Source organism: Vigna unguiculata, chromosome 7 (assembly GCF_004118075.2).
Source record: "Vigna unguiculata cultivar IT97K-499-35 chromosome 7, ASM411807v1, whole genome shotgun sequence".
In the NCBI taxonomy this organism is placed as follows: domain Eukaryota; kingdom Viridiplantae; phylum Streptophyta; class Magnoliopsida; order Fabales; family Fabaceae; genus Vigna; species Vigna unguiculata.
This window is the reverse complement of record NC_040285.1, coordinates 37189374-37213598: the sequence shown is the minus strand read 5'-3', so window position 1 is coordinate 37213598 and position 24225 is coordinate 37189374. Positions and strand designations below refer to the sequence as shown.

At 35.4% G+C, this 24225-nt stretch overlaps 4 protein-coding genes across 7 annotated transcripts; 2 read left to right on the top strand and 2 right to left on the bottom strand.

Annotated features, from left to right (window-relative positions):
* Window positions 1-6093: 6093 nt before the first annotated feature.
* LOC114192422 (QWRF motif-containing protein 2) lies at window positions 6094-11081 on the top strand. Of its 2 annotated transcripts, none has more exons than XM_028082138.1 (6): window positions 6094-7756; window positions 8685-8804; window positions 9176-9292; window positions 9383-9472; window positions 10393-10503; window positions 10588-11081. In XM_028082138.1, the coding sequence occupies exons 1-6, from the start codon at window positions 6365-6367 to the stop codon at window positions 10666-10668; spliced, it is 1911 nt and encodes a 636-aa protein (XP_027937939.1). In that variant the 5' UTR covers window positions 6094-6364; the 3' UTR covers window positions 10669-11081. The 2 variants fall into 2 exon arrangements, with proteins under 2 accessions (XP_027937939.1, XP_027937940.1); XM_028082139.1 differs by having other exon boundaries at window positions 6097-7756; window positions 10396-10503.
* Window positions 11082-12062: 981 nt separating this feature from the next.
* On the bottom strand, window positions 12063-15673 carry LOC114190279 (mitotic checkpoint protein BUB3.1). Its single transcript, XM_028079099.1, has 9 exons — window positions 15428-15673; window positions 15189-15319; window positions 14177-14259; window positions 13808-14074; window positions 13603-13678; window positions 13352-13432; window positions 12626-12704; window positions 12435-12535; window positions 12063-12361 (listed from the first exon to the last, which is right to left on the bottom strand). Exons 1-9 carry the CDS (start codon window positions 15545-15547, stop codon window positions 12274-12276), a joined length of 1026 nt encoding a protein of 341 aa, XP_027934900.1. The 5' UTR covers window positions 15548-15673; the 3' UTR covers window positions 12063-12273.
* A 1173-nt stretch (window positions 15674-16846) lies between these two features.
* Window positions 16847-21740, top strand: LOC114190657 (pentatricopeptide repeat-containing protein At5g43790). Of its 3 annotated transcripts, XM_028079624.1 has the most exons (5): window positions 16847-18913; window positions 19225-19274; window positions 20205-20312; window positions 20397-20563; window positions 21499-21740. In XM_028079624.1, the coding sequence occupies exon 1, from the start codon at window positions 17078-17080 to the stop codon at window positions 18869-18871; it is 1794 nt and encodes a 597-aa protein (XP_027935425.1). In that variant the 5' UTR covers window positions 16847-17077; the 3' UTR covers window positions 18872-18913; window positions 19225-19274; window positions 20205-20312; window positions 20397-20563; window positions 21499-21740. The 3 variants fall into 3 exon arrangements, with proteins under 3 accessions (XP_027935425.1, XP_027935423.1, XP_027935424.1); XM_028079622.1 differs by having other exon boundaries at window positions 16847-19274; XM_028079623.1 differs by having other exon boundaries at window positions 16847-19274; window positions 21492-21596.
* Window positions 21270-23038, bottom strand: LOC114190658 (LOB domain-containing protein 38-like). Its single transcript, XM_028079626.1, has 2 exons — window positions 22320-23038; window positions 21270-21847 (listed from the first exon to the last, which is right to left on the bottom strand). Exons 1-2 carry the CDS (start codon window positions 22501-22503, stop codon window positions 21495-21497), a joined length of 537 nt encoding a protein of 178 aa, XP_027935427.1. The 5' UTR covers window positions 22504-23038; the 3' UTR covers window positions 21270-21494.
* Window positions 23039-24225: the final 1187 nt, after the last annotated feature.

The following is a 24225-nucleotide window of genomic DNA, read 5'->3' as shown; positions in this document are numbered from 1 at the left end:
TATTCATGAGTATCATACGATAATAGTTTAGTTTTAGTTTTGAATCAACTATCAAACACATGGTTTGCAAGTGCTGATTGTTTCTAAATGTCGAGATGATAGACAGATAAATACAGTGTTATGCGATATTGTCCTTGAAGTTGCAATCGGTTAATTTTTACGGGCTCCTAATTAATTGTCTTGGTATCGTGTTTAGACGACATATTTCAAAGGAATAAACGGGAAAGGAACTGATAAACGACTTTTATGGTTTTTTTAAGTGAATATTCTTCTACATGTAACAGAGGAAGAGTTAAGTATGTTAAGTTTGGAATTCAGCTTATCACGTTTGGGAAATTTATGATTACATTGGTTGTCGGTTAGTACTGGCCTTTCTGCATAATTTTATATCAGCAAATTTGTGGCATAAGATGAAAGACGAATACGGAAATGTGGGGTGTCTAGTTTTCCTGTTTTATGTTTTCTTCGCAAGTTAAATTGGATTAAAATTCGTCCTGAATACAATTCGTATGTACTAATCTCATCGAAATAAACAAGTTATTGATAATGAATGGAAGCACGAATGAATTGGACATGGGTGGAAAAAATGATACGAACTGGTTTTATGTTAATCTGGCGCCGTAGGTTTAATGATCTTGTTGGCTTCATAGGGTGCGACCCACAGACAGGCATAGAGAGTGAAAGCGCATAAACGATCAAGTGACCTGCTTTATAAGTTGTACCAACTACTAAATGCAGAGTTCCAATTTCCTTCTTCTTGAAGGCAACTCAGCATCTTACTTTCTTGTATCATTCTTCTTTTCATGCATGATGACCACACCTGCCATTCTTCAATATTTTTTCATTTCTGCTTTTCCACCTTGTCCATCTCCATCATAACTTTTACTGTGCAGGCACCCAACATCTCCAATCATCACTACGTTGTAACTAAAATCAATAGAACAGTTGATTACTCAGGTTTAATAAATCTCCACTACCGTAATAGCTTAAAAGCAGAAGTATGGAAATTATATAATGTTGCAGTGCAAGTATTTCAATATGAAGTATTTGTTAATTTGTTAACAACTTCAGGTTTTGATGGAAACCTGCAACTATAAAAAAAATTGCAAAGGATAAGGATTCGTTAAGGTAGAGTGATCCATAAAAGACAAGACTGGCATGATCAGTACTTTTTTATTGGTAAGATGTTGCAAAAGAGAAAAGGTGCGGTGAAGTGATTAAATCTATAGAAACAAATGGTACATCTACTACACTAAAATTTTACACTAACTATTCTAAAGGTAAATATCATGTCAATAATTTCAAGTGAATATCTATAATATACAGAAATTAAACTCAAATGTGAACAGATCATAGTGGTCCTTATAATAACTAACATAAGGGAACAAAAGAAATACTTTCCACTCTGCGAATCACCTAATTCGGGAACATGGAGAGTTAGTTCTAAAGCTGTGCAGAGGGTCCACTCCTAACCAACTTATTGCATCACCACAAAATGTTTGAAAGGAAGATCTTATCCTCAAAATGAGTTCTACTACGTATGATGCTGTGTCACGGTTTTCAGACATAGTTTAAGGATGAGTTAGAGAGAGAACACAGTTTGTAGTACTTGAGTAAAAAAAAAATGCAGATGATTTAAATCCATATTTATGGACTTCTTGGAAAGTGTTCATACTCTGTTGAAGAGATCCAAGTAGAAGGATTGAATGCAGAGAAAAATGGGTTTGTTATATCATTATAAGCAAGTAGTGACCATGCAAGAGGTGAGTGACCTCTTCAATTGTACACTGTATAGTGCATGACTTTTGAAAAGAATATTTCGTTACACAAGTAAGCTGTCATTTTCGGTATCCCTTTCTCCTAACAAAAATTGGACTGTTCACAGATTATGATGATTGAACTTTTCACTGAATTTTATGCTGCGTTCATAATCATAGTCCAGTAATTTTTCTGCACAGAGCTGCTTTAAGAAGCAATAGAAGAGGATCTTTGTATTGATGGCTTATTTTGAAGTGGCCTAAACATTCCCAACATGTCTACATTAAGTTACTCTAAGATTACACCATCAAGTATTCCATAAGGGAATGATCCCTTGGAGTTTTTGCTTTTTAGTTAATGGGATGTATTATGAAAATGAATGATTTTATAGAAACTTAGCCTCTAAGAGTATCAGTCTATCTATATTAGGGTAGGGTGGTACCAAATGTTTAAGTTACTTTTCGTTTTGTTTTGGTTGTGTCGTCAAATGTAACCATCTCCAAAACAAGAATGAAAACCAAAATGTTAAGCCATAAAATAAAAAATTCCATAGAATGAAGTTGTTTTCTTAAGTACTCAAAGAATTAACTCAACAAGTCAATTATCAGGAATCTTGAATCTTTGGCTTCAAGTGTTATTAACCCCAGCTTAATATAATAATCACCACATTTTTGAGCATGCAGAATAGCCGCCAACACAGACACCAACTTTGAGTCCCAAAGTTGGTTATCACATTTTCTTTTCCTTCTCTCTCCCATTGATAAAAATAATCACACACTTTCCTTGGTAGGGTTGAGTTGGAAAGGAGAAGCAAAGTTGGAAAGCTATGGGACAGAGGAAGAATTATTTCCTTAAGCCTATAATCACTTCCGAAGCAAAGTTAATTAATACCCTATAAACGGACATCTTTGAGTGTCTGTGTGTGTGTGTTTACTTTTTATCCAATTATTCCATTGAGTGTAACTTAAGTTACATGCCTTCAAAGAATTATGCCTTTCTCATCATTCCATGATACATTTGGCAGGGATTCGTTAATCAAATACCATAACCATATCTTCTGTTTTCAGTGTTTTCTAATGCTAAACAGGAATTACAATCAATCAATAAATCAATGAATGTTAACTGAAGTGAGGGCTTCATCTAAAACTATTCACAATTATGAATATGAATATGAATCTGTAGCTTTTCATATTGTGAACATTGTGCAGCAAAAAGCAAAGTAAGAATCTCAGGACTGAACAATCATAATCATGTTGGTATAACATCTAACTAATTATTAGTTAACAGGAAAACAAAGAAGAATTGAACCAACCAAGTCCTTAGTTTGTTGTGAGTTCCATTGTTTATAGGATCACCGGGAAACTATTTTGGATAGAGATGTCTCTAGGTATAGGCAAATGCTAAAGTAATCATGTTTCTGATGCCACATTATCACAGTATGAAACACATTTTTCTCATACTATAAAGGAAGGGAAAGGGTTGCTTCAATACCAGTCAAGATTTGGAATTATATGCAAATACTCTCAGGAGCTTAATATTTTGTATTATCAAATAAACCAGTAGCTTACAAGTTTTACAAATCTTGAATGATATGCTTAAAACTCCTTTAAACTACTGTGTAAATACATCTGAGGTAGAATAACTGTGAACCCGTGACAGCAGCAAAGAATAATTTTAATGAAGCCACTTAATTAAATAAGTGAAGAGCTAAACCCTGAGCCTAGGAAATAGTCACCATCTTAAGTATTTTTAAAACACAAAGATGCTTTGAGATCAAACAAGAAGCAAGCACATAAAAAAGAAAGGGAATAGCAATGGAAGAAGCATGAAGATATATATTATCTGAATGAAAATGAATGAAATGCAGTAGAAGATAGAGAGGGTAGAGGAAAACCAAAGGTTGGAGAGAAGAAAGAAGAAAGTGGAGGGAGGATGTTGATATTAAGAAATAATGAGATGCGTTCAATGGTTGCAATGAATGGCGTAGATGGAGAGGGACAGAAAGGGATGTGGCATCTTAATCTAGTTATAATAATAAATTGATTATAGCTTAGCTTGCAAAAATCACAATTAGGCAACATTGCCTTTCTGGTTGATAACGCCTAAGCTTTTTGGGCATTCCACTGATACCATCAACCACTGTATTTGATTTATAGCTACTTTCATTATGGTTAGCTCATTCATCTCTTTCCCAATGAAGTGATCCATCTATCTCACGTCACACCACTGCCAAATCTTACTCTATATACGCATTCTTATTCTTATATTATATACACACACTATACACACGTGAAACCACACAACATTACATAGCAGATATACATATATTATATATATTGCTATTATGATAGACTCTGATGGGATATTGAAAAGTGAACTTTAAGTTTAACTCAATATTGTAAAACCGATTTGTAAAGTGAGGGTTTCACCCGGTTATATATTATGATCTCCGATACACATGCTACTTCATATTATACCTTTGAGTTATAATTAAAATTAATGTTTTACAACGACATGAAAAAGACAACCTTGTAATCCTCATGACAGAAATAGCCAAATCAAAACACTGTCTGTGGCTGCTAGTTGAATCTTGTGACAGACTAATTTTGGAAGCTACCTATAATCAGTGCTTAATTCATAATAACACAGAGGATAAGAAGGAAATAGTGAAAATGGTGTTGAGAATATTGAGAATAATCTGTGTGTACTTAAATAAGTGTTGGTTTTTCCTTATTCATGTACTTGTAGCTGTGGAAAAGTATCATTCATGACAATGGCTTAGCCCAAGACTTGAAGGGAACAACATTAGTGTCATGTTTGGTAAGCAGAAAATGAAAATAAAATGAGATATGTAATGTATTTAAGTTTAATTGAAATCTAAAATTGTGGCCAACTTGCTTTCTTTGTTTTCAAATCTCTCCTACCAAATATTGTGAAATGCCAAGCTACTAACTGAACCGAGAATTCCATGAAAATAAGAAAGATTTTGAATGTTTGAAGAGAGCATAAATTGATGCAGTATCAGTTTACGAAAGGGATAGCCACTAATTGGTAAAAGACTCCATTTATGGTCAGAATTTATGAAAACTATAATTAGTTACCAAAAGAAGGTTTATTTTTTAATTACTCTTTAATTATGTGTTGGTATAAAGTAACGTAATCATATAATTGTTATTAATTTCTTTCGGTAACTTGACAACATAAAAATGATGCCATTAACAGTACTCTACTTTTACGTATTAAATTAAACTGCATTTTCTAGAGTGTGACAACTTTTTAGCTAATTCTTCCTTAAAGAATGTCATGTCTTATTCTTAACTTATTACAAAATTATATTAAAAAAACAATGTATCATGCATTACGCCAATGTTTAAACTTACTGGCATTACAATGTAAAGAAAGTATATTGTTAGCCGAAAAGAGTTTGAATTTAAAGAAAGACATGTGATTCTCCTTACTAAAAAGTTAAGTATGTCTCAAAGTAATACCTTGATTTGATATTTAATAATAAAGTAACTTCGATTTAAAGAAGAAGTTTAAAAGTTAATGGAAAAATATTTTGAAATTATTTTATTAAAAAAAGATAGCCATGCCCATTTTTTGGAATAAAATTCAACATAAACGGGGAAATATATTTTAATGCAATTTTTTTGGGTACTATGTATGTAGTATATTGTTTTGTTTTAAATATATAACAACTAAAATTAATAAAATTCAAAAGAAAAAGAAATATTGTATATTTAAACATAAATAGTTTCAAATATACTTTTTATAGTATAAAATGTTTTTTATGCCGTATGCAGTATAACGTGCATCAATCTTATAATTTTAATTTTTTAAAACTTTTATTATTTTTCATATATTTTACTTCATTTTAAAATACCTACTAGCAATAATTTAAAATCAAATCCATCCAATAAGAAAAAGAAAAACATGTGGAAGAGTTCACTTTTACAATGAACTAAATTTTAACTAGTAAGAAACTTTAACTATGAAACTTTTTTACTTCATTACATTACTTTGTTTGTGGTTCAACGATAGTAGCATTTTATTTTATTTTAATTTTTCCCTTCCTTTTATATTTAATATATTCATTTTTTGTTTGTTTTTTTTTTTCCTCCCTTAGAAGTAAACGGCAGCGATAAATTCTACGCATGGCATTTTTTAGGTTACACACTAAGAATAAAATGGCACATTGTAAGGTAAAAGGAATATTAAGAAAAAAAAATAATAAACAACAAACTTAGGAATAACAAAGAATTATTAACATTAACACCTCATAACGTTTCTCCAAAGACTCACTCACCTGTGGAACACTCCACTCTACACATTATATTACACACTCACTGTATTTGTATTTTTATTTTTGTTTTCTCTTTTTTAATTAACACCTACTTCCCTTTCTCTTTCTCTTTCTCTCCAAAATCCCACACCCTGCATCGCTATTTCTCTCACTCACTCACTGTTCCTCTCGAATGCTGAATCTGAACCACACCCAGTGATCTGCAGGGTGGAAAACAGGGTAAAGATTTGAGCTTTGGGGAAAGAGAAAAAGGAAAACCATCATGAGAGAGGCAATGTGAGGGAAGGTTCTCAGCTTTCGGAAATGGTGGCTGCCATTTCGGAACGCCCATTGACCTCTTCTGAGAAAGACAACAACAGCAGCAATGGCACCATACCCAGGAGACCAAAGGGTAGGCAAGTTTCTTCAAGGTACATGTCTCACTCTCCTTCACCCTCGCCTTCTTCGACCACAACGACAACAACAACAACTTCAACCTCAACATCAACGACAAGTTCTTCTTCTCGTCGATTCCCTTCCCCTCTTCTTTCTCATTCCACCAATTCCTCCACCCCTTTGGTACCAAAGCGTTCCCAATCGGTGGACCGCCGCCGCCCGCGCCCCGCAACGCCGCTTCCCGAGGCGGCAAAGCTCCTGGTGACTTCCACTCGGAGCCTGTCGGTTTCCTTTCAAGGAGAGGCCTATTCGCTGCCCATTAGCAAGACCAAAGCCACCGCCGCCACCCCTCCGCCGCGGAAGGCTGCCACGCCTGAGCGACGGAGGGCCACTCCGGTGAAGGGGGAGAATTCAAGGCCGGCGGATCAGCATCGGTGGCCGGCGAGGACCAGGCAAGTGGATCATCTTTCCAGGAGTGTGGATATCAGTGATAAGAAGAAGGTTGTTGGGAATGGGTTTGGGAAAGTGGTGAGGGATTTGCAGAAGTCAATGGTGGTGGAAGGTGAAAAGAGAAGGGCTTCTTTTGATGGGTTAGGAGGGTTGAGTTTGGATTTGGGGAAAGTTGAGTTGTTGAAGGGTGATAGTAATGCTAATAATAATTCTATTACCAATGCTAATAATCATAATAATAATGATGGTGGTGGTGGGAATTTGGTGAGTAAGTCTTCCGTGTCTTGTGATCTCACTGCTTCTGATACTGATAGTGTTTCCTCTGGGAGCACTTCCGGAGCACATGACTCTTCCGGGGCTGTGAAGGGCCCTAAGGAGCCTCGTGGCATTGTCATGTCTGCCAGGTTTTGGCAGGAAACTAATAGTCGGCTTCGCCGGCTGCAGGACCCTGGTTCACCCTTGTCCACCAGCCCTGCTTCTAGGATTGGGTTGCCAAACAAAAATGCTCAGTTGAAAAGATATAACAGTGATGGTCCTATGTTGTCGCCACGAACTGTGGCTTCTCCTGTCAGGGGGAGTGTGAATGCTCGGCCTGCTTCGCCGAGTAAGCTTTGGGCAGGATCCTCTCCGTCAAGAGGGATGCCTAGTCCTGCTAGGGTGAGAAGCACAGTTGCCAGCTCCATCAATAGTGGTTCGGGTAACTCACCATCCATTCTTAGCTTCTCAGCTGATGTGCGGAGAGGGAAGATTGGGGAAGATCGGATATTTGATGCACATACATTGAGGCTTCTGTATAACCGGTATGTGCAGTGGCGGTTCGTGAATGCTAGGGCGGATGCTACATTTATGGTGCAGAAACTAAATGCTGAGGTATGCTTAAATGTTGTATTAAGGCATGCCATATTTAGTAAGTATTGTGGTTGCTGTTATCTGTTTCTGACATTAATGTGTCTAATTGTTAGTTATTTTGGTAACTGTATTGTTTAGTGCTTGTATATTGTAGCGTGTTTTGTGGAGTGATTCAGATTAACAGGTCACACTTGTAACACTCAATAGAATAGAATGTGCTTAGGAATTCGTTAGAAAACTATATTTGAGATGTGCTGTGTTAGAATTTAGGCTGCTAAGGTCATAAGATCAATGTAAGACCTCATTTTCAAGGAAATACGCTAGGTTTCTAAATGCTGATAAGACGGTGAAAATTGTTATAGTTATAACTTTTCTTGAATGTAGCATCAAAACCTGGAGAATGTAGATAGTATTTCTCATCTATACCTGACTGAAGTTCGCAATTTGTTACAAGTAGAAGAAGTTTAGGAGTGATTTGAATGGAAATGTAAACTCTTCAACCTTCTATCTGTGTGAACCAAAAGAACATATAAAATGCAGGGAATATGTACAGAAAATAGAAGTTGGAAGTGTATCTTGAATAAGACTCTTGGTATATAGCTTGCCCTAATATCTTGTTGATCTTCAGTCAGGTATATAAGGAAGTTGACACCACTTAATCTTTCTTACATCAATTTGTAGGCCCCAGAAATGTACAGGTCTTAGTGACATTCAGCAATTTTATTCATGATTAATGTTCTGAAATCTTTATCATGAGAGGCGGTCACATATCCAGAAGTTATGTTTTTTGTATGTAGATATCTACATGCACATTTAATTTGTTCTGTTGTGAAATGTTTTACTCCCACTATGTTTAGGATGACAATCCCTATGCTTTTGGGTGATAGCAATTACAGTACTTCACCTCCTAATAACTATAGTGTGACCTAAATTATTTTTATTATGGCAGAGACATTTGTGGAATGCATGGGTAACAATTTCAGAACTTCGGTATTCAGTCATACTTAAAAGAATCAAGCTTGTATTACTGAGACAAAAGTTGAAGTTAACTTCCATTCTTAAAGGACAGGTATGGTTATGCGTTTTCAATTTTAAAATAATGTCTCTTGTGCAATGAATCTAACTTGTGAAAGGTGATTAGCTTGATATAATTCACATTTTAATCTGTACTGCTTTTCTGTTATAAATAATCGCTTACTGTTGAAGTGCATGTCCTGTTTATGAATCGATGCAAATTTGACTATTTGATAATATTATAGCAATTTAATATTGTTACTTCGAAGCATATGTTGTAAGAATTAAATGTTATTTTTACTTGAGTTGATAGCCGTAATCAGCATTCATCATGTCAATTGACCAGTAGTTCTATCATTATCATCATCTTCTTCATTATCATCATCACTGTTATTCATAATCAAAGTTTATTTTGCTTGGGTATAGATTTCTTATTTGGAGGAATGGGCACTTCTAGATAGAGATCACTCCAGTTCTTTGCTTGGAGCAACTGAAGCTTTGAAGGCCAGTACACTCCGTCTTCCGGTTGTTGAAAAAGCAATAGTATGTGCTACTTTTCTTTTTTGTTTTTTTGGATGCTTTACACCACTTTAGAAATAGACTATCAAATTTTGAACTTTTATTGTTTATCAGGCTGATGTACCAAATCTAAAGGATGCTTTGGGGTCAGCAGTTGATGTGATGCAGGCAATGGCATCCTCAATATACTCTCTTTCTTCAAAGGTGCTTTTTATTTTTTTTATTTCTTCTGTATGTTTCTTTCCAAAGTACGGTGATGTTTTAATTGTCAGTTTAGATGTGCAACGTCTTCATGAAACCCATATATCTATAATTTATTTTTCTGACTTCTGTTTGATAATTGTTATTTGTTTGAAGTAATACTTTGATTGTTTCAGTCATTAATGAAATCGTGTCAAGCCAATTGATGTTTTTTTTTTTCCTGTTAATATTATTCCAACTATTTTCAAAACAAATATTTTGTTTGACCTAAAACTTCCAATACATACTAGTTACTATGTTTGGGTAGGCTATCCTTATTTTTTGTGTTGTCAGTATTTGATGTAACTGCTGTTTGTTGCATGTTAATGCCTATTTTACTTTTTTTATGCTCTAGCTCCTCCTTTTGAGTTGTGGCAATTGAATGTTCAGGCGTGTTGTTAAAAAAGACAATAATTTGGAATTCCTTTGTGGCTTCATGCTTGACAGTTGCATTTTCTTTAACCTGTTTTGAATTCTCACATTCTTTGCTGAATTTGTTGATTTTATTGCTCCTTGAACTATTTCTTGGTTAATAATATAGGTGCTCTAAACTTATGCATTATTGCCTGGGTTCATTTCTGCAACCATCATATTCTTTTTCTTTCTGCAGTAAACTTTCCATCTAACATGATTTAAAGGACAGATTAAATCTAATATCTAAGCTCACTAGGTTGGGTGAGTTACATAGACTATTTAACAGCATGCAGCTCTATAGAACAACCAAATCACCTCATTGACACCTTTGTTTTATTCACATTACATTACTGTTGCTCTAGACCAATCACTGACTTGCTCATTTAGTTCGATGGGGAATTGACCTTTGGGTTACAGATAAGTATTTGTTTGCACTTCTGATGGTAAATCTGAACACATTGAGTTTGTAGCAGGTGGAAGAAACTAACTGCTTGGTGGCGGAAATCCTAAAGGTGACCTCAAAAGAAAGGTTTTTGCTTGAACATTGCAAGGAGTTTTTGTCCTCGTTAGCAGCCATGCAGGTAAATCATGTTTGCTTGAAGCTATCTAATTCTGATATGTTGTGTCAATGCTTATTGCCATTGTGAATCTAATAAATGTGGCAGGTCAAGGATTGTAGCTTAAGAACACATACGTTACAACTTTCTCGTGCGCCAAATTCAAGCTGCCTGACAACACGTGTGTAGAACTGATCTTATTTGACTGCTCACTCTTAATGCTAACACTACTCCCAGCCTTTTATTTTCCACGGGGTGGAGATATAACACCGAAGGTAATAAGAATGGAACGGAGTTAATAGCTAGCTTTTGGTGTTCATTTGACATTTTTGAAACCTGTTGTGGCCTTGTATGTCGTGTGTAGTATATCTTTGTGTCTGAATATTACAATTTACAAAGGAAAAGAGGTGGCTTTTCGCTCACTAGTTAGCTAGCTGTATACAATTTACCTTGTCATTTGAGGAAAAGCGGGTGGCTATGTATATATCTATATGTAATCAACTAATCATTGTTTATTAGGTAGTTTGCTGCTTAGATCTTCATTTCAATCCCTGGTATATGTCTTTACTGTATTTTGTCAATGTAGTTTTAGCAACCAGAGACATGATTTTTGCATATCATCGGTGCCATATTCGTCTTGGACTGTCGAATTGCTAACCGGTGGGAGAACATATGTTTGAAGTTGTCTATGAACTTCGTTGTTGTTAACAAGTGAGATGCAATCATGACAGCATAGCAAAGATGCAACTCAGGACCATTCGTTTAAGAAAGTTACCATGATCAAATTAAGACTTTTGGGACAATTGTTTAATTTTCTTGTACAAATTTTTTGTTTTTCAATTGAAAATATACGAATGACACTGTTTCCCCTACCCCGGAAGAAGAAAAATGAAAACAAAGAAAATGTGTAGATCTTGCAAAGATAACTTTGTTTGGAAGCAATATTAACCAATGAACCTAGTTTCTAAGTTAGATGTCTTTGTAGATAGATGTCGTAATCACCAAAATCAAACAGGATTTTAAGCAATCGTAAACAGTTAGCTTGAGGACTGGTACTTGGGATTGAAAAAGAAGAAAGCCAGGAATGCACTCCAACCACAAAGCAACACGAGCCCTATTTCCTGCCACTATTGCAGCCTGTCTAACGTTCTTTTTAATTTGCCGCGTCAGGGAAAAGTCGTATCCATATTAATTTTTAATAAATAATAAACAAATTTTCTCCATACGTTTACATAAATTCTTCAAAATTTGTCATGGCATTCTTGCCAACTAGATCAAGAGCACTCGTTACTGTTGGGCTCACTACTTTTGTTTCTGACTTTGCAATTGGGATACATCTGTCACCCCGAATTTATCTTGAGTTTAATAAGTACTAACTGGATTCCATTTAGTTGATCAACATCACACGTTGACCTTTGTATGACAAGTTTCTTTTTCATTCTATGCCGAAAATTGAGGTGGAAGTACAACATTTCTGTTTGACTAATCATGTTCAATTTTATTTTATTTTTATCATCCAAGAAAGACTACAATATATCTTCCAAGGAAAAAGGAGAGGGAATAAACAAATGTGCACACTCAAATTCATATTTTGCACCTGACCTGATAAGGGTGTTGTTATCAATTTCAATTTACTTTGACGGGGATAAAGACAAATCAATAGGAAAGCATATTGACAGTGATGCGTACCCAACAATAAGCTAGCGATTTTACATTTAGTTTTTGGTGTTCACTAGGAGGAAGTGCAACAGTAGAAATGAAGAAAAAAATAAAACAGTGGCCCTCAGGAATCAATCACGCTGGAGGATTGGGATAGACTTTGGGCTTCGGCTTCACCTCAATCTCGTTTACACTACGAACGAAAATAGCATCTGATTCGTTGCTGTAAATGCAATGAACAAAGTTAATTAAACTAGTTCGTATAAGAGAGACAGATAATTAGATACAAAACATACCTTTTAGGTCCTTCTTCGAATGTGTAACTTGATGCAACAGCTAACAGGCGTCCATCTCTGCTAAACGAAAGTGCGGCAACGCTAGTTGGATATTTAGAGTACTAGAAGAGAAAACAGCAATTTAGTAACTTCATTAATTACGTCAAGAAAATTTGGTCACTCAATTAACCCAAAGCAAAAAGGAATAAAACCTGGTATAGCCTCTTCTTATTGTTTCCGTCCCATACGTTAACATACCCATCACAACCTCCCGTGGCAAATGTGCCATATCTGCGGACATTTTTATAAGGCGGTTTTGTTAATAACGACGAAGTCAACATATGAGTTGATAATCCTAACATGCGTAGATGACAACACCATTTAATTCCAAACTCCATTAAACGGGTGTCACAGCATTTCATCTTTGGATCTCTTGAAATTATAAGGATACGAAAGAAGGGAAACAGAACTTTCATCTACCACATGTATTTGTGCTCAAACTACATATGTGAAGAAATCAATTTCATCTACCACATGTATTTATGCTCAAACTACATATGTGAAGAAATCAATTCCATCTACTTAATTGAAAAATAACTAAAGAAGAAAATTTTCTTAGTATAAAAATGGTCACTCTGCAAGGTCCCCCACCAAGGAGAGAGTCCTGGGGGATAGTACAAACTAGCTAAAATCCCACAAGTGGAAATACTGTTTTCAAGATTTAAATTTATGACCTCCAAGTCACAAGGGAGCTATTAAGAATTTTTTATGTAATTTATATTTTTACTTATATGTTTCTCAACAGGATTTTCGAACGATACACGCTACATCTATTGACACTATAAATCCTAGAGAACCAACTGAGCAAGCAATTTTAAAATACTTGTTAGAGTGTCTCGATTCATGAAGATGATAAAATCAAGGTGAAGAGCACTTACATGGGGTGGAATGCAATTGCATTTACAGGATAGACTATGTCCCTTCCAGCTTCCGATTTTCTGTGACACTTGAAAGCATATCTACATGAAGGTTAGGGAAAGGTCATCAATAGGTAGAAGTTAGTGAAGAAATACTGTTTTTCATATGCACTGAAATACTATTATCTATGCAACAAGAAGTTCAAAATAATCACATAACATTAGTGTTAGAAAGGGAGAACATAGACAGAAGTATAGAGAGAAATGGATACTTTTTCGCTTGGCTAGCCTCTGAGAGGTCAAAGAATTCCATTGCAACCCGGCCCTCAACAGAACTAAGTGCATATCCTGCACAAAGCAGTTATTTGAGTATGAAGTGTAAAAACTATATCGGCTAAGAAACAAAAAAGAAAAAAATAGTGCGTCCTCTTCAGAAAAATATATGATTGCGTATTATAGCCATTAATTAAAGTTCACCTGTTCCATTAGGATAACAGCGAACACATCTGGTTTGATATTTCAATGAAGATTCTCTCTTTTGCTCAGGTTGAGACATGTTCCTCAAATCATAGATATTGACATGTCTTCCAGCCGTTGCTACAACCAGACGATGTCCAACCAGTGAGAGAGAGTACACACGCTCAGGTTGTGGATATGTCCCAACTAGTGTGCGCTCCTGTCCACTGGCGCCTCTAGGGTCCCAGCATTTCAGCGTTTTGTCCCAACTACCAGTGATCAGTTGGCCTATAGTGACAGAAAAGATAGAGGTAAATATCTTTTTCGAGTAAAGTGACATTGTACCATAGGTGAGATGAGGTCAGCATTATAGAGATAGAGAGGGAAGACCTGCAGCATACGAGTACTCAACACAACGAACAGGGGCATCATGCCTCCCCAGAATATCCTCTTTATTGGAGCTGAAGACAAGCCTGGAGCATGACAATATAAAGGGTGAGCGATTTTCCCCTCTCCTTAGAAATGAACGCCCTCTTTCCGCTCAGAAATGTTCAACATACACTTTATCTCCCCCTTTTTTAGAAATTACATTTATTTCTCCATCACAGGGATTAAATGCCTTAAATCTTAATCCATTCAAATGTAAATCAATCTCTTTCGCTGGTAACCAGCAACTACAAACAAGCCTCTCCCTAGGGGTGTTTTCTTGATGCAACTTCTAAAGTCACTGACAATTAATTTTGAACTTTGTACTGTCAAAATTTGGAATTTAGAAGATAAAAAATGTGGTTTTATATACAGAATTGCGCGGTTGGAAGTGGAACTTAACTAATAATATTCATCTCATGTTTCTGAAGCCCCAAACCGGAAATATATATTTTTTACGCTACCAAAATATATATTTTTGTACGCTACGACCCACTAATATGAAGCATATTAATCTCTCTAAAAAAGGTGATCTTCCAAAGTAAATAGTAAAGAAACGTAATTTGTCATGGGCATTTTCTTTCGAATATAATGTTATCAAATGTTGGACTTCACAATATAAAACCAAGTTTCAAAATCCCATAACTCATATTTTCACTTCATATTCTGAAGCATTAATGCCAACAGTTGTGATTCAAAAAAACCTAACCAATGATATTGAGAGTCACAAGAAGAGAAAAATCGAGAGCATGCAATCAGCATAACTCACACTAATCCATCATAAAGAGAGTAACATCAGAAAGAAGAAAAAGAAAAGTAGAGAGAGATGAAATGTAATTTAAGGATATAAGAAAGAAAAATGTGCAATTTAGTTATTCAAGTAAAAGGAACAACCAAACTAGGTTACAAACTCAACAGCCACAGAAGTGGGTAAATTTGAAATTGAAGAGAGTGAGTGAGTGAGTGAGTGATTGACCGTCTAACAGTGTTGTCGGCTGCGGCACTGAAACCGGAGGAATCGTCGTGGAAGCAACAATCGAGCACAGGACCAGCGTGCATGAACTCTCCTCTCAACACATTGGCGCTCGCATCATACAGCCGCACACTCTGAATCACACGCGCGCACACACAAATACCAACAGAATGAAATTAATAGCATACACAGGAAGTAAGTAACAAAGAACTGAGAACGAGGAGCGTGCATATCACACATACCTTGTCCCATGAGGAGACCAAGAGATGGTCGCTGTGATTTGAGAATCGGAGATTGGTTATTCCGTCCGATGGAGGATTCGACAACTCTCGCCCCGTCGCGGCGGGAACCGCAGAAGCCATGTCTGGGATTTGTTGAAATTTGAAAAGTTTGGGGTGGGAAGGGAAGATTCAAAATTGGATACAAGAGTGCAGCCAAGTAAGTTACTAAAACACTGGGAGCGGGTGACCTAATCAAATTTCAAAACAAAACCATCCCCTTTCTAGTTCTCATTTTCAATGTAAATCATTTCTTAAATTTTTTTTTTCAAATTTAATCTTTGTATTTTATTTTATATTTTATCTCTTAATTCACTTCATTTTGTGTCATCTGTTAATGTATGACTAACCCTTTTTTATGAAATTTTTTTATGCAGATTTTTTTTTCACCCGTTTTAATTGTTTTGTCTTCAAATAATGCACTCATTCTGTTTGTCGGATTAGGAAATGGAAATTTTGTTTCATTATATTATATTATAAAATATTCAATTTTCTTTTCAATTTAGTAATTATTTTTTCTCTCCATGTAAAACAATAACAAAAGATCAATATTTCTTAAAATTAAACGTTGCTACACGAAGTTTGTTTACAGTTCATTGATTAATGTGAAATTTTAATTCTTTTTAAACCTCAAAACACACTCTTTAGATATTTATTTTTTGTTAAGAAGGATTCTTAATGAAAAAAATGTCAGTTTATTTCTGGATCTCTATAAAAAAAATTCATTTTACTGTTTTTTAATTGTCTTAAATGAGTTATTTTAATATTATATAATTTTAAAATTAATTTTAACTTTTAAACTGTATAATTTAGAAGTTATCTTGTATTTCGGATGAAATTAAAATGATATTTGGGTTGTGTAATTAAAATCATTTTTAATTTCCGAATTAGACAACCTAAAAAATGTCAGATTATGTAATTTATATCAATATTTTTTATTTTTAAATTATACAATTCATAAATATTCTTTTATTTAATCACATAATTTAAAATTTATTTTTAATTTTTGGATGACATAATTAAAAAAATAAATTAGGAGATTGTAAGAAGAAATATATAAAGGTACAGAAGAAGAAAGTAGCCAACAAATAGACAATTACTTTTTGTACCGTCATCTCCGGAATTTATTTTCCTAAACACAAATAAATAATTCTGGAAATTTTATTTGGGAAATAAAAGATTCTGACCTTCTACGGAAAATATTTGTTGGAAGTATTTTGATGGGTGGGAGAAAAAGTTCGATGGGGTGTAGAAAGTAATTGTCCAAAATCTATACACGGAACAGCGAAGATAGGAGCCCATCTACTGAGCCCGGTCCATACAATTTTATTTATTTATCTGCACCGGTTTGATTCTTCATTCTTCTCAGTAGCATGCATATTAGTATCAACACAAACAACAAGTTCATTGAATCAGTCTTGTGTTCTGTTGTCCACTTCGTTATGATTTTTAGATGAAAGTCGTAGTCTTTAGACTTCTCTTCAATCTTCCATTTCCAAATCCACCTTCTTATTTGGTATCATATCATACCCAATTGGATTATACCTTTCAATATAACGCTACTCTGCAAATAAATGTTCCATGGTTTTGGTCATTTCTTTGTAAGTTGGTTTCATGAAAATGAAATCCAAAAGCCTGATGTCAAACCACCCAATTCTCCAAAAGCTGCAAAAATGTCACAACCTCAACACCCTTAAGCAAGCCCATGCTCAAATGGTAGCAACTGGTCTTTCACTCGAGACATACTATCTGAGCCACCTCCTTAACACATCCTCCAAATTTTCCTCAACCTATGCAATTACCATCTTTAACCGTATCCCAAGCCCAACAGTTTTTCTATACAATACACTCATTTCTTCATTCACTCGTCACAAGGACCAAATTCATCTAGCCTTCTCACTTTATAACCAGATTCTCACCCACAACACCCTTCAACCCAATAGCTTCACTTTTCCTTCCCTCTTCAAAGCTTGTGGCTTTGGTCCATGGCTCCAACATGGTCCTTCCCTCCATGCCCATGTTTTCAAATTCCTTCAACCCCCTTATGACCACTTTGTCAACAATTCACTGCTCAATTTCTATGCCAAATATGGAAAGCTGTGTGTGTCTAGATATTTGTTCAATCAAATCAATGAACCTGACCTCGCCACATGGAATACCATGTTGGCTGCCTACGCACAAAGTGCCACTCATGTTAGTTACTCAACAAGTTTTCAAGACGCTGATATGTCCTTAGAGGCATTGTATTTGTTCAGAGACATGCAGTTGTCTCAGAGAAAGCCTAATGAAGTTACACTTGTGGCATTGATCACTGCATGTTCTAATTTGGGTGCACTGAGTCAGGGTGCTTGGGCACATGCTTATGTGTTAAGGAACAATCTTGAACTGAATCGATTCGTGGGAACTGCACTGGTGGATATGTATTCTAAATGTGGCTGTCTGAATCTAGCATGCCAATTGTTTGATCAGCTGTCTGAAAGGGACGCGTTTTGCTTCACTGCCATGATTGGGGGGTTTGCAGTTCATGGCCATGTGGGTCAGGCACTTGAACTGTATAGAAAGATGAAACTTGAGGGCCTAGCTCCTGGTGATGCAACTATTGTAGTTACTATGTTTGCCTGCTCTCATGGTGGATTGGTAGAGGAGGGCCTCGAAATTTTCGAGTCCATGAAGGTTGTTCATGGAATGGAGCCAAAACTTGAGCATTACGGATGCTTAATTGATCTTCTTGGTCGAGCTGGGAGATTAAAGGAGGCAAAGGATATGTTACAAGCTATGCCTATGAAACCAAATGCAATTTTGTGGAGATCTTTACTTGGTGCAGCAAAACTTCATGGCAACATAGAGATCGGGGAAGCTGCTCTCAAACACTTAATAGAGCTAGAACCAGAAACAAGTGGAAACTATGTGCTTCTGTCTAATATGTATGCTAGCATTGGTCGGTGGAATGATGTGAAGAGAGTGAGGATGCAGATGAAGGATCGTGGGGTTGACAAGTTGCCTGGGTTTAGCTTAGTGGATATTAATGGTGCAATGCATGAATTTCTCACAGGTGACAAAGCTCACCCTTTTTCAAAAGAAATATATTTGAAGATTGGGGACATAAATAGAAGATTACAAGAATATGGTCATAAACCAAGAACATCAGAAGTTTTGTTTGATGTCGAAGAAGAAGATAAGGAAGATGTCCTTTCTTACCACAGTGAAAGGCTGGCTATAGCTTTTGCACTAATAGCATCTCCTTCAAGTTTACCTATAAGAATTATAAAAAACCTGAGAGTTTGTGGGGATTGCCATGCAATTACCAAGCTAATATCAATGGCATATAAAAGAGATATTATTGTCAGAGATCGAAATCGGTTTCACCATTTTAAGGACGGGAGTTGTTCTTGTCTAGACTACTGGTGATACCTTGCTCAACTTACAACAAAGTATATACCTGAAAGAAAGGTGCTATTTGGTACATTAATGTGAAATTCATGTTTACTGAATTTTATCCTGAGTGTAGTTTTTTGTTTAGCAGATGACATGACAACAACTTCCATCAGCTCATATTAGTTTAATTTGTTTGAAAATTAATTTTGAGTTCTTTATTTCTGTAATCATTCATTAACGGAAGCTTAAATTCAATAAGATACAGGAAAGCTTAATTTGTTTTTTGGGATACTTTGCACTATTTTAAAAATAGACTATCAAATTTTGAACTGCTATTGTTTATCTGGCTGATGTATAAAATCTAAAGGATGTTTTGGGGTCAGCAGTTGATGTGATGCAGGCAATGGCATCGTCAATATACTCTCTTTCTTCAAAGGTGATTTTTTTTTATATCTTCTGTATGTTTCGTACGTTGATGTTTTAATTGTAAGTTTAGATGTGCAATGTCTGCGTGAAACCCATATGTCTATAATTTATTTTTCTGACTTCTGTTTGAAAATTGGTATTTGTGTTTGAGGTAATACTTTGATTGTTTCAGTCATTAGTCAAATTGTGTCAAGCCCATTGAGGTTTTATTTCGTGTAAATATTATTCCAACTTTTTTTCGAAACAAATATTAAATTTAACTTTCGTCACTTGTTTGACCTAAACTTTCCGATACATACTAGTTACAATGTTTGGGTATGCTATCCTTAGTTTTTGTATTGTCAATATTTTATGCGTTGCTGTTTGTTGCCTGTAAATGTCTGTTTTACTTATTTCTAATCCCTCTACCTTCTTTTGAGTTGTGCCAAATTAATGTTCAGAAGTGTTGTTAAAAAAAGATGATTTGGAGTTTCTTTGTGGCTTGACGCTTGGCAGTTGCATTTTCTTTAACCTGTTTTGAATTCTCACATTCTTTACTGAATTTGTTGATCTATGGCTCCTTAAACTATTTCTTGGATAATAATATAAGTGCTCTAAACCTATGCATTATTGCTTGGGTTCATTTCTGCCACCATCATATTCTTTTTGCTTTGTTCGGTAAACTTTCTATCTAATATGATGAAAAAGGACGTATTAAATGTAACATGTAAGCTCACTAGGTTGGGTGAGTTACATGGACCATCAACACCATTTAGCTCTATACAACAGCCAAATCATAGCAAAAACACTGACTAGAACCTCATTTAAACCTTTCACATTACTGGTGCTCTGGCCCAATCACTGACTTGCTCATTTAGTTCCATGGGGAATTGACCTTTTACAGATAAGCATTTTGTTTGCATTTCTGGTGGTATATCTGAACACATTGAGTTTGTAGCAGGTGGAAGAAACTAACTGCTTGGTGGCGGAAAACCTAAAGGTGACCTCAAAAGAAAGGTTTTTGTTGGAACATTGCAAGGAGTTTTTGTCCTCGTTAGCGGCCATGCAGGTAAAGCATGTTTTCTTGAAGCTATCTAATTCTGATATGCTGTATCAATGCTTATTTCTATTTTGAATCTAATAAATCTGGCAGGTCAAGGATTGTAGCTTATCAAAACATTCCATTCAACTTTCTGGTGCGCCAACTTCTAGCTGCCTGACAACACGTGTGTAGAACTGATCTTATTTGACTGCTCACTCTTAATGCTAACACCACTCCCAGCCTTTTATTTTCCATCGGGTGGAGATATAACACAGAAGGTAATAAGAATGGAATGGAGTTAATAGCTAGCTTTACTATCTTTGATATTTTTTATTGGTCGAAAGTGTACGTTTTTTTTATAGAACTAAACTCTCAATCTTTTTTCAAAATCAGAAGGATAATATTTTGTTATCTCATTGTCGTGACCGTGACCGAGCAATACTTTTCTACTGTTTCCTAAAACTCAAGCGGATTCACTCTTTTTCATATTGAGAAGTGCTAAATAGATATAAACAGAGACACTTTTACAAATGTACAAACATTTGAAGTATTTTCTTTAACAGTCAACAAAGTTTTTTATTTATTGAATTTCAAAAATATTACGTCTAAACTTTTTTTAGTTTTACATTGCATTAAACATGTTTGTATCCATATATTATTAAAGTTTTTTTTTGGTAAAATAATAAACTTTTTATTAAATAAAAATGGATAATTTTATAATGTAAACATAATTTTTTTCCTGAAATAAAAATTATTAATTTATAATTAAACTAAACACATAAAATTAAAGTTTTTTTTCATGAGTCATATTTATGAAATAGATTTAAATAAGAAGACATGATGCACACACTACAATAGATATGGTTGGTGTTAAAATTTTATCTCCATGATATACATCTTATTTAATACATTTCATATGAAACTTTAAATATGATAGAAGAACAACATTAGCAATACCTATAATAATGTAGGTAAGTTTACTCATTTGAACAAACTAACACTTCAAATTGAAGTAATTAATAGTTTTCACAGTTCATGGTTACAACATTAATTTCGAATACTCAACTCATTTACAGCCATAGTCACGGGCCTATTAATCTAAGACAAGAGTAACTCCAATCCTTAAAATGGTAAAACCGATTTCGATCTCTAGTTATAGTATGATATCTCTTTGATTATGCCACTAACATCAGCTTGCATTATAAGGTATCAGAAGAATAGTGTAAGGAGATTCCTTTGACTTTGAGGGGCAGAATCCGGTGGTTTAAGTTCCACATAGGAGGTCTCAGATTCCTGGGAGGGTGTCCCCACACGTTGCTTTTTTGCCTGGTGACACAATGTTCCACCTGCAATCATCACTCTCTGAGTTACAAGGTGTTGATACTGTACATCTGCACTACCCAGGAAGTGAGGGAGTGGGGTCAACGCAGCACCACCCCGGAGCACTTTCTCCACACCCATTTGGCACATGTGCCAGTTTCCGGTCCACAACAGCCCCACTGCTCCATTCACTGGATTTATAGTACGTCCCACTGCTTCATAAAGCAGTGACTGAAACAAAGCTGTCAGTGCCACATACACACACCAAAGGTCACAACTTTTTCTCCAAACTTCTTCAAAACACACACAAACTCAAATAACACTACATAATTAAGCTCCTCATCAATCGTCCTATATATAGTTAATTATAGTAGTAAATGATTTGTTATATACTGCACTTGCATACTGAAAGTTTAACTGGGTTTCATCTTAATTTAACGGAACCAGGTTTAACAAATGGAAGGTTTTGTAATTTGGTAGGAGTTGCTCAGGGGTTCTTATATATAAGAATAATTTCTCATATAAACAAATGTTTTTGATAGTACTAAGAATTGTAAAATAACTGTAGAACCTTTCCTAAGTTTTTAAGAGATTGTAATATTGGATATGTTCTGAGAAAATCAGAAGAACAGAATTCATGTATCCCCATTTATACCATATATGTAGCTCGGTAACTGTTTTTCATGCATACAAAGATAGGGTTACATTGCATACCGGATCTTTGGTTGGCAGGTACGGCGGAAAGGAAAGACATGAGAGCAGCACGGCCAAAGAACTTGGCCACAAAGAGGGTGGCGTGAGCTTGGGCTTGTGGGTTCTCTATCCATTGTAGGCAATGTCGTAGCATGCAGTTCTCACTGCAACCCTTTCTGAGAACACGACAACCGTTGCAGCTCATCTTTTTCTTCTTTTGATCCACTCCACAACACTCTTACTATGAATCAACTACACTGAGACAGTGAGTGTATAGGGAATAATATATCTTACAGAAGCAGAAGCAGGTTTCACATATGTGGTGGAAGAAAGGTGAGTTGGGCAATATATAAAGTGAGTGTGGAAACATGCATGCATCATCAATTAATCAACCAACCAACCTTGTTCACATTTGTTTATTAATATAACATATAGTATTAGAATAACGTTACTTGTAGTTAATTTTATATCATATAAATTCAACCATGGTTGAGTTACTAATGGGTAGGGTCTTGTGGAAACAATGTGTGGCTAGATAGTATTCCAAAGAAACGGGTGTGCTGGGCCTGCTCAGTTCTCCGCAGATGTTGGAATTTCTCCAAAGTTGGATTGGATTCCAATCAACGTAACCATCAAGTTCTTGCTTGATTCCTTATTCAGATCAATGTTAATGGAAGCTCCAGTGTTATTCTCACATGAATATAGTGATATATTCGTTACAGTTTATTATATGATATTGCTGCTAGATTTATCTTCTATTCAACGCTTTCCCATGTGCTTTACAAAGTTTTAGCCAGTGGCTGAAGACATTTTTACACTGTGATTTCCAAGAAATGAATCTATAATTTTCATCCCGAACTTGCTTGTTCATCAATAGAGCTTGATACCATTGATTAAAAATGTAGAGTGAGGTTTGATGATGCATGACACAAGGATGATAATGATTAAGCTGGCGTATAAAGCTACACAAAAGGCATTGGATGTTATGGTCAGAAGTTGGATACGTGGCATTTGGCATCTTTATCCGAAATGGACCACATCTGCATCCACATGAAAAGAGTTTGGCGTATTTCCCAACAAAATTAATGTCTGTGGAGAATGTGATTCCAATTAGGTTAATCTTTTTCAGCTAAGACTTTGGCCTTATATACATGCATCTTATGTGGTTAAAGAACTCCACCATAGTTCCAAATTGCTGTCATATTTAATTTGAGGGGCAGCAGGACCCATTATATCATATCCCCTGCATATTATTAATTATGTTTGATTAGGCCCTACACATTTCAAAACTAGTTTGTGAATTAGAGGGACTATTATTGGTGTATCTTCATCACAAACACAAGCTATATACACATATTTATGTGTCCCTTCAATACATCAGGAAGACAAATGGAATTTGGGCAATATTATTATTACTTGCTTACTGGCACCTTTCAATGAATTTGACCTTTTTTGTTGAATCTATTATCTGCTGAAGTTGGCAAAGAAGGCCCTTCTCCACCCCTTCAATTTCAACAAGTCCATACTTAAGTAACCTTTTCCTTTTTCTTCACAATGATTTCGGTTTTTCCATTTTTCTTATCTTGATCAATATTCTGTGTTAACAAAATAACCATTCTTCGGCTTTGATCTTAACCCTTGACACTCCTTTGTAATAAACGAATCTTGCTTTTAGGTTTTGGAGTATAGCTTATGAAGCTGATCACAACTTGTGACAGAAACGAAGTGGATAAAGGTACAATATTAACCGAGTGAAGTTAACAGATAGGTTATTAAAAGGAACTATAGCATAGTAACTATTTGGTGGCATTAGTAATATTTATTAGAGTTTGATCAAACTAGCTGCCGCGGCACAACTAACTGGCCTAAGGAGAACCTAGATTTAATTAATATACTATTGCTGATCCAACCTTGAAGGATTGCTATG

Coding starts and splice junctions, on each gene's coding strand:
- LOC114190658 (XM_028079626.1), bottom strand. CDS start 22,503: ATGAGCTGCAACGGTTGTCGTGTTCTCAGAAAGGGTTGCAGTGAGAAC. Junction 21,848..22,319: donor ACCTGCCAACCAAAGATCCG/GTATGCAATGTA, acceptor TGGCACTGACAG/CTTTGTTTCAGTCACTGCTT.
- LOC114190279 (XM_028079099.1), bottom strand. CDS start 15,547: ATGGCTTCTGCGGTTCCCGCCGCGACGGGGCGAGAGTTGTCGAATCCT. Junction 15,320..15,427: donor TGGTCTCCTCATGGGACAAG/GTATGTGTGATA, acceptor CGTGTGATTCAG/AGTGTGCGGCTGTATGATGC. Junction 12,705..13,351: donor GCAATTGCATTCCACCCCAT/GTAAGTGCTCTT, acceptor AAATGTCCGCAG/ATATGGCACATTTGCCACGG.
- LOC114192422 (XM_028082138.1), top strand. CDS start 6,365: ATGGTGGCTGCCATTTCGGAACGCCCATTGACCTCTTCTGAGAAAGAC. Junction 8,805..9,175: donor CTTCCATTCTTAAAGGACAG/GTATGGTTATGC, acceptor GCTTGGGTATAG/ATTTCTTATTTGGAGGAATG. Junction 9,293..9,382: donor CGGTTGTTGAAAAAGCAATA/GTATGTGCTACT, acceptor ATTGTTTATCAG/GCTGATGTACCAAATCTAAA.
- LOC114190657 (XM_028079624.1), top strand. CDS start 17,078: ATGAAAATGAAATCCAAAAGCCTGATGTCAAACCACCCAATTCTCCAA.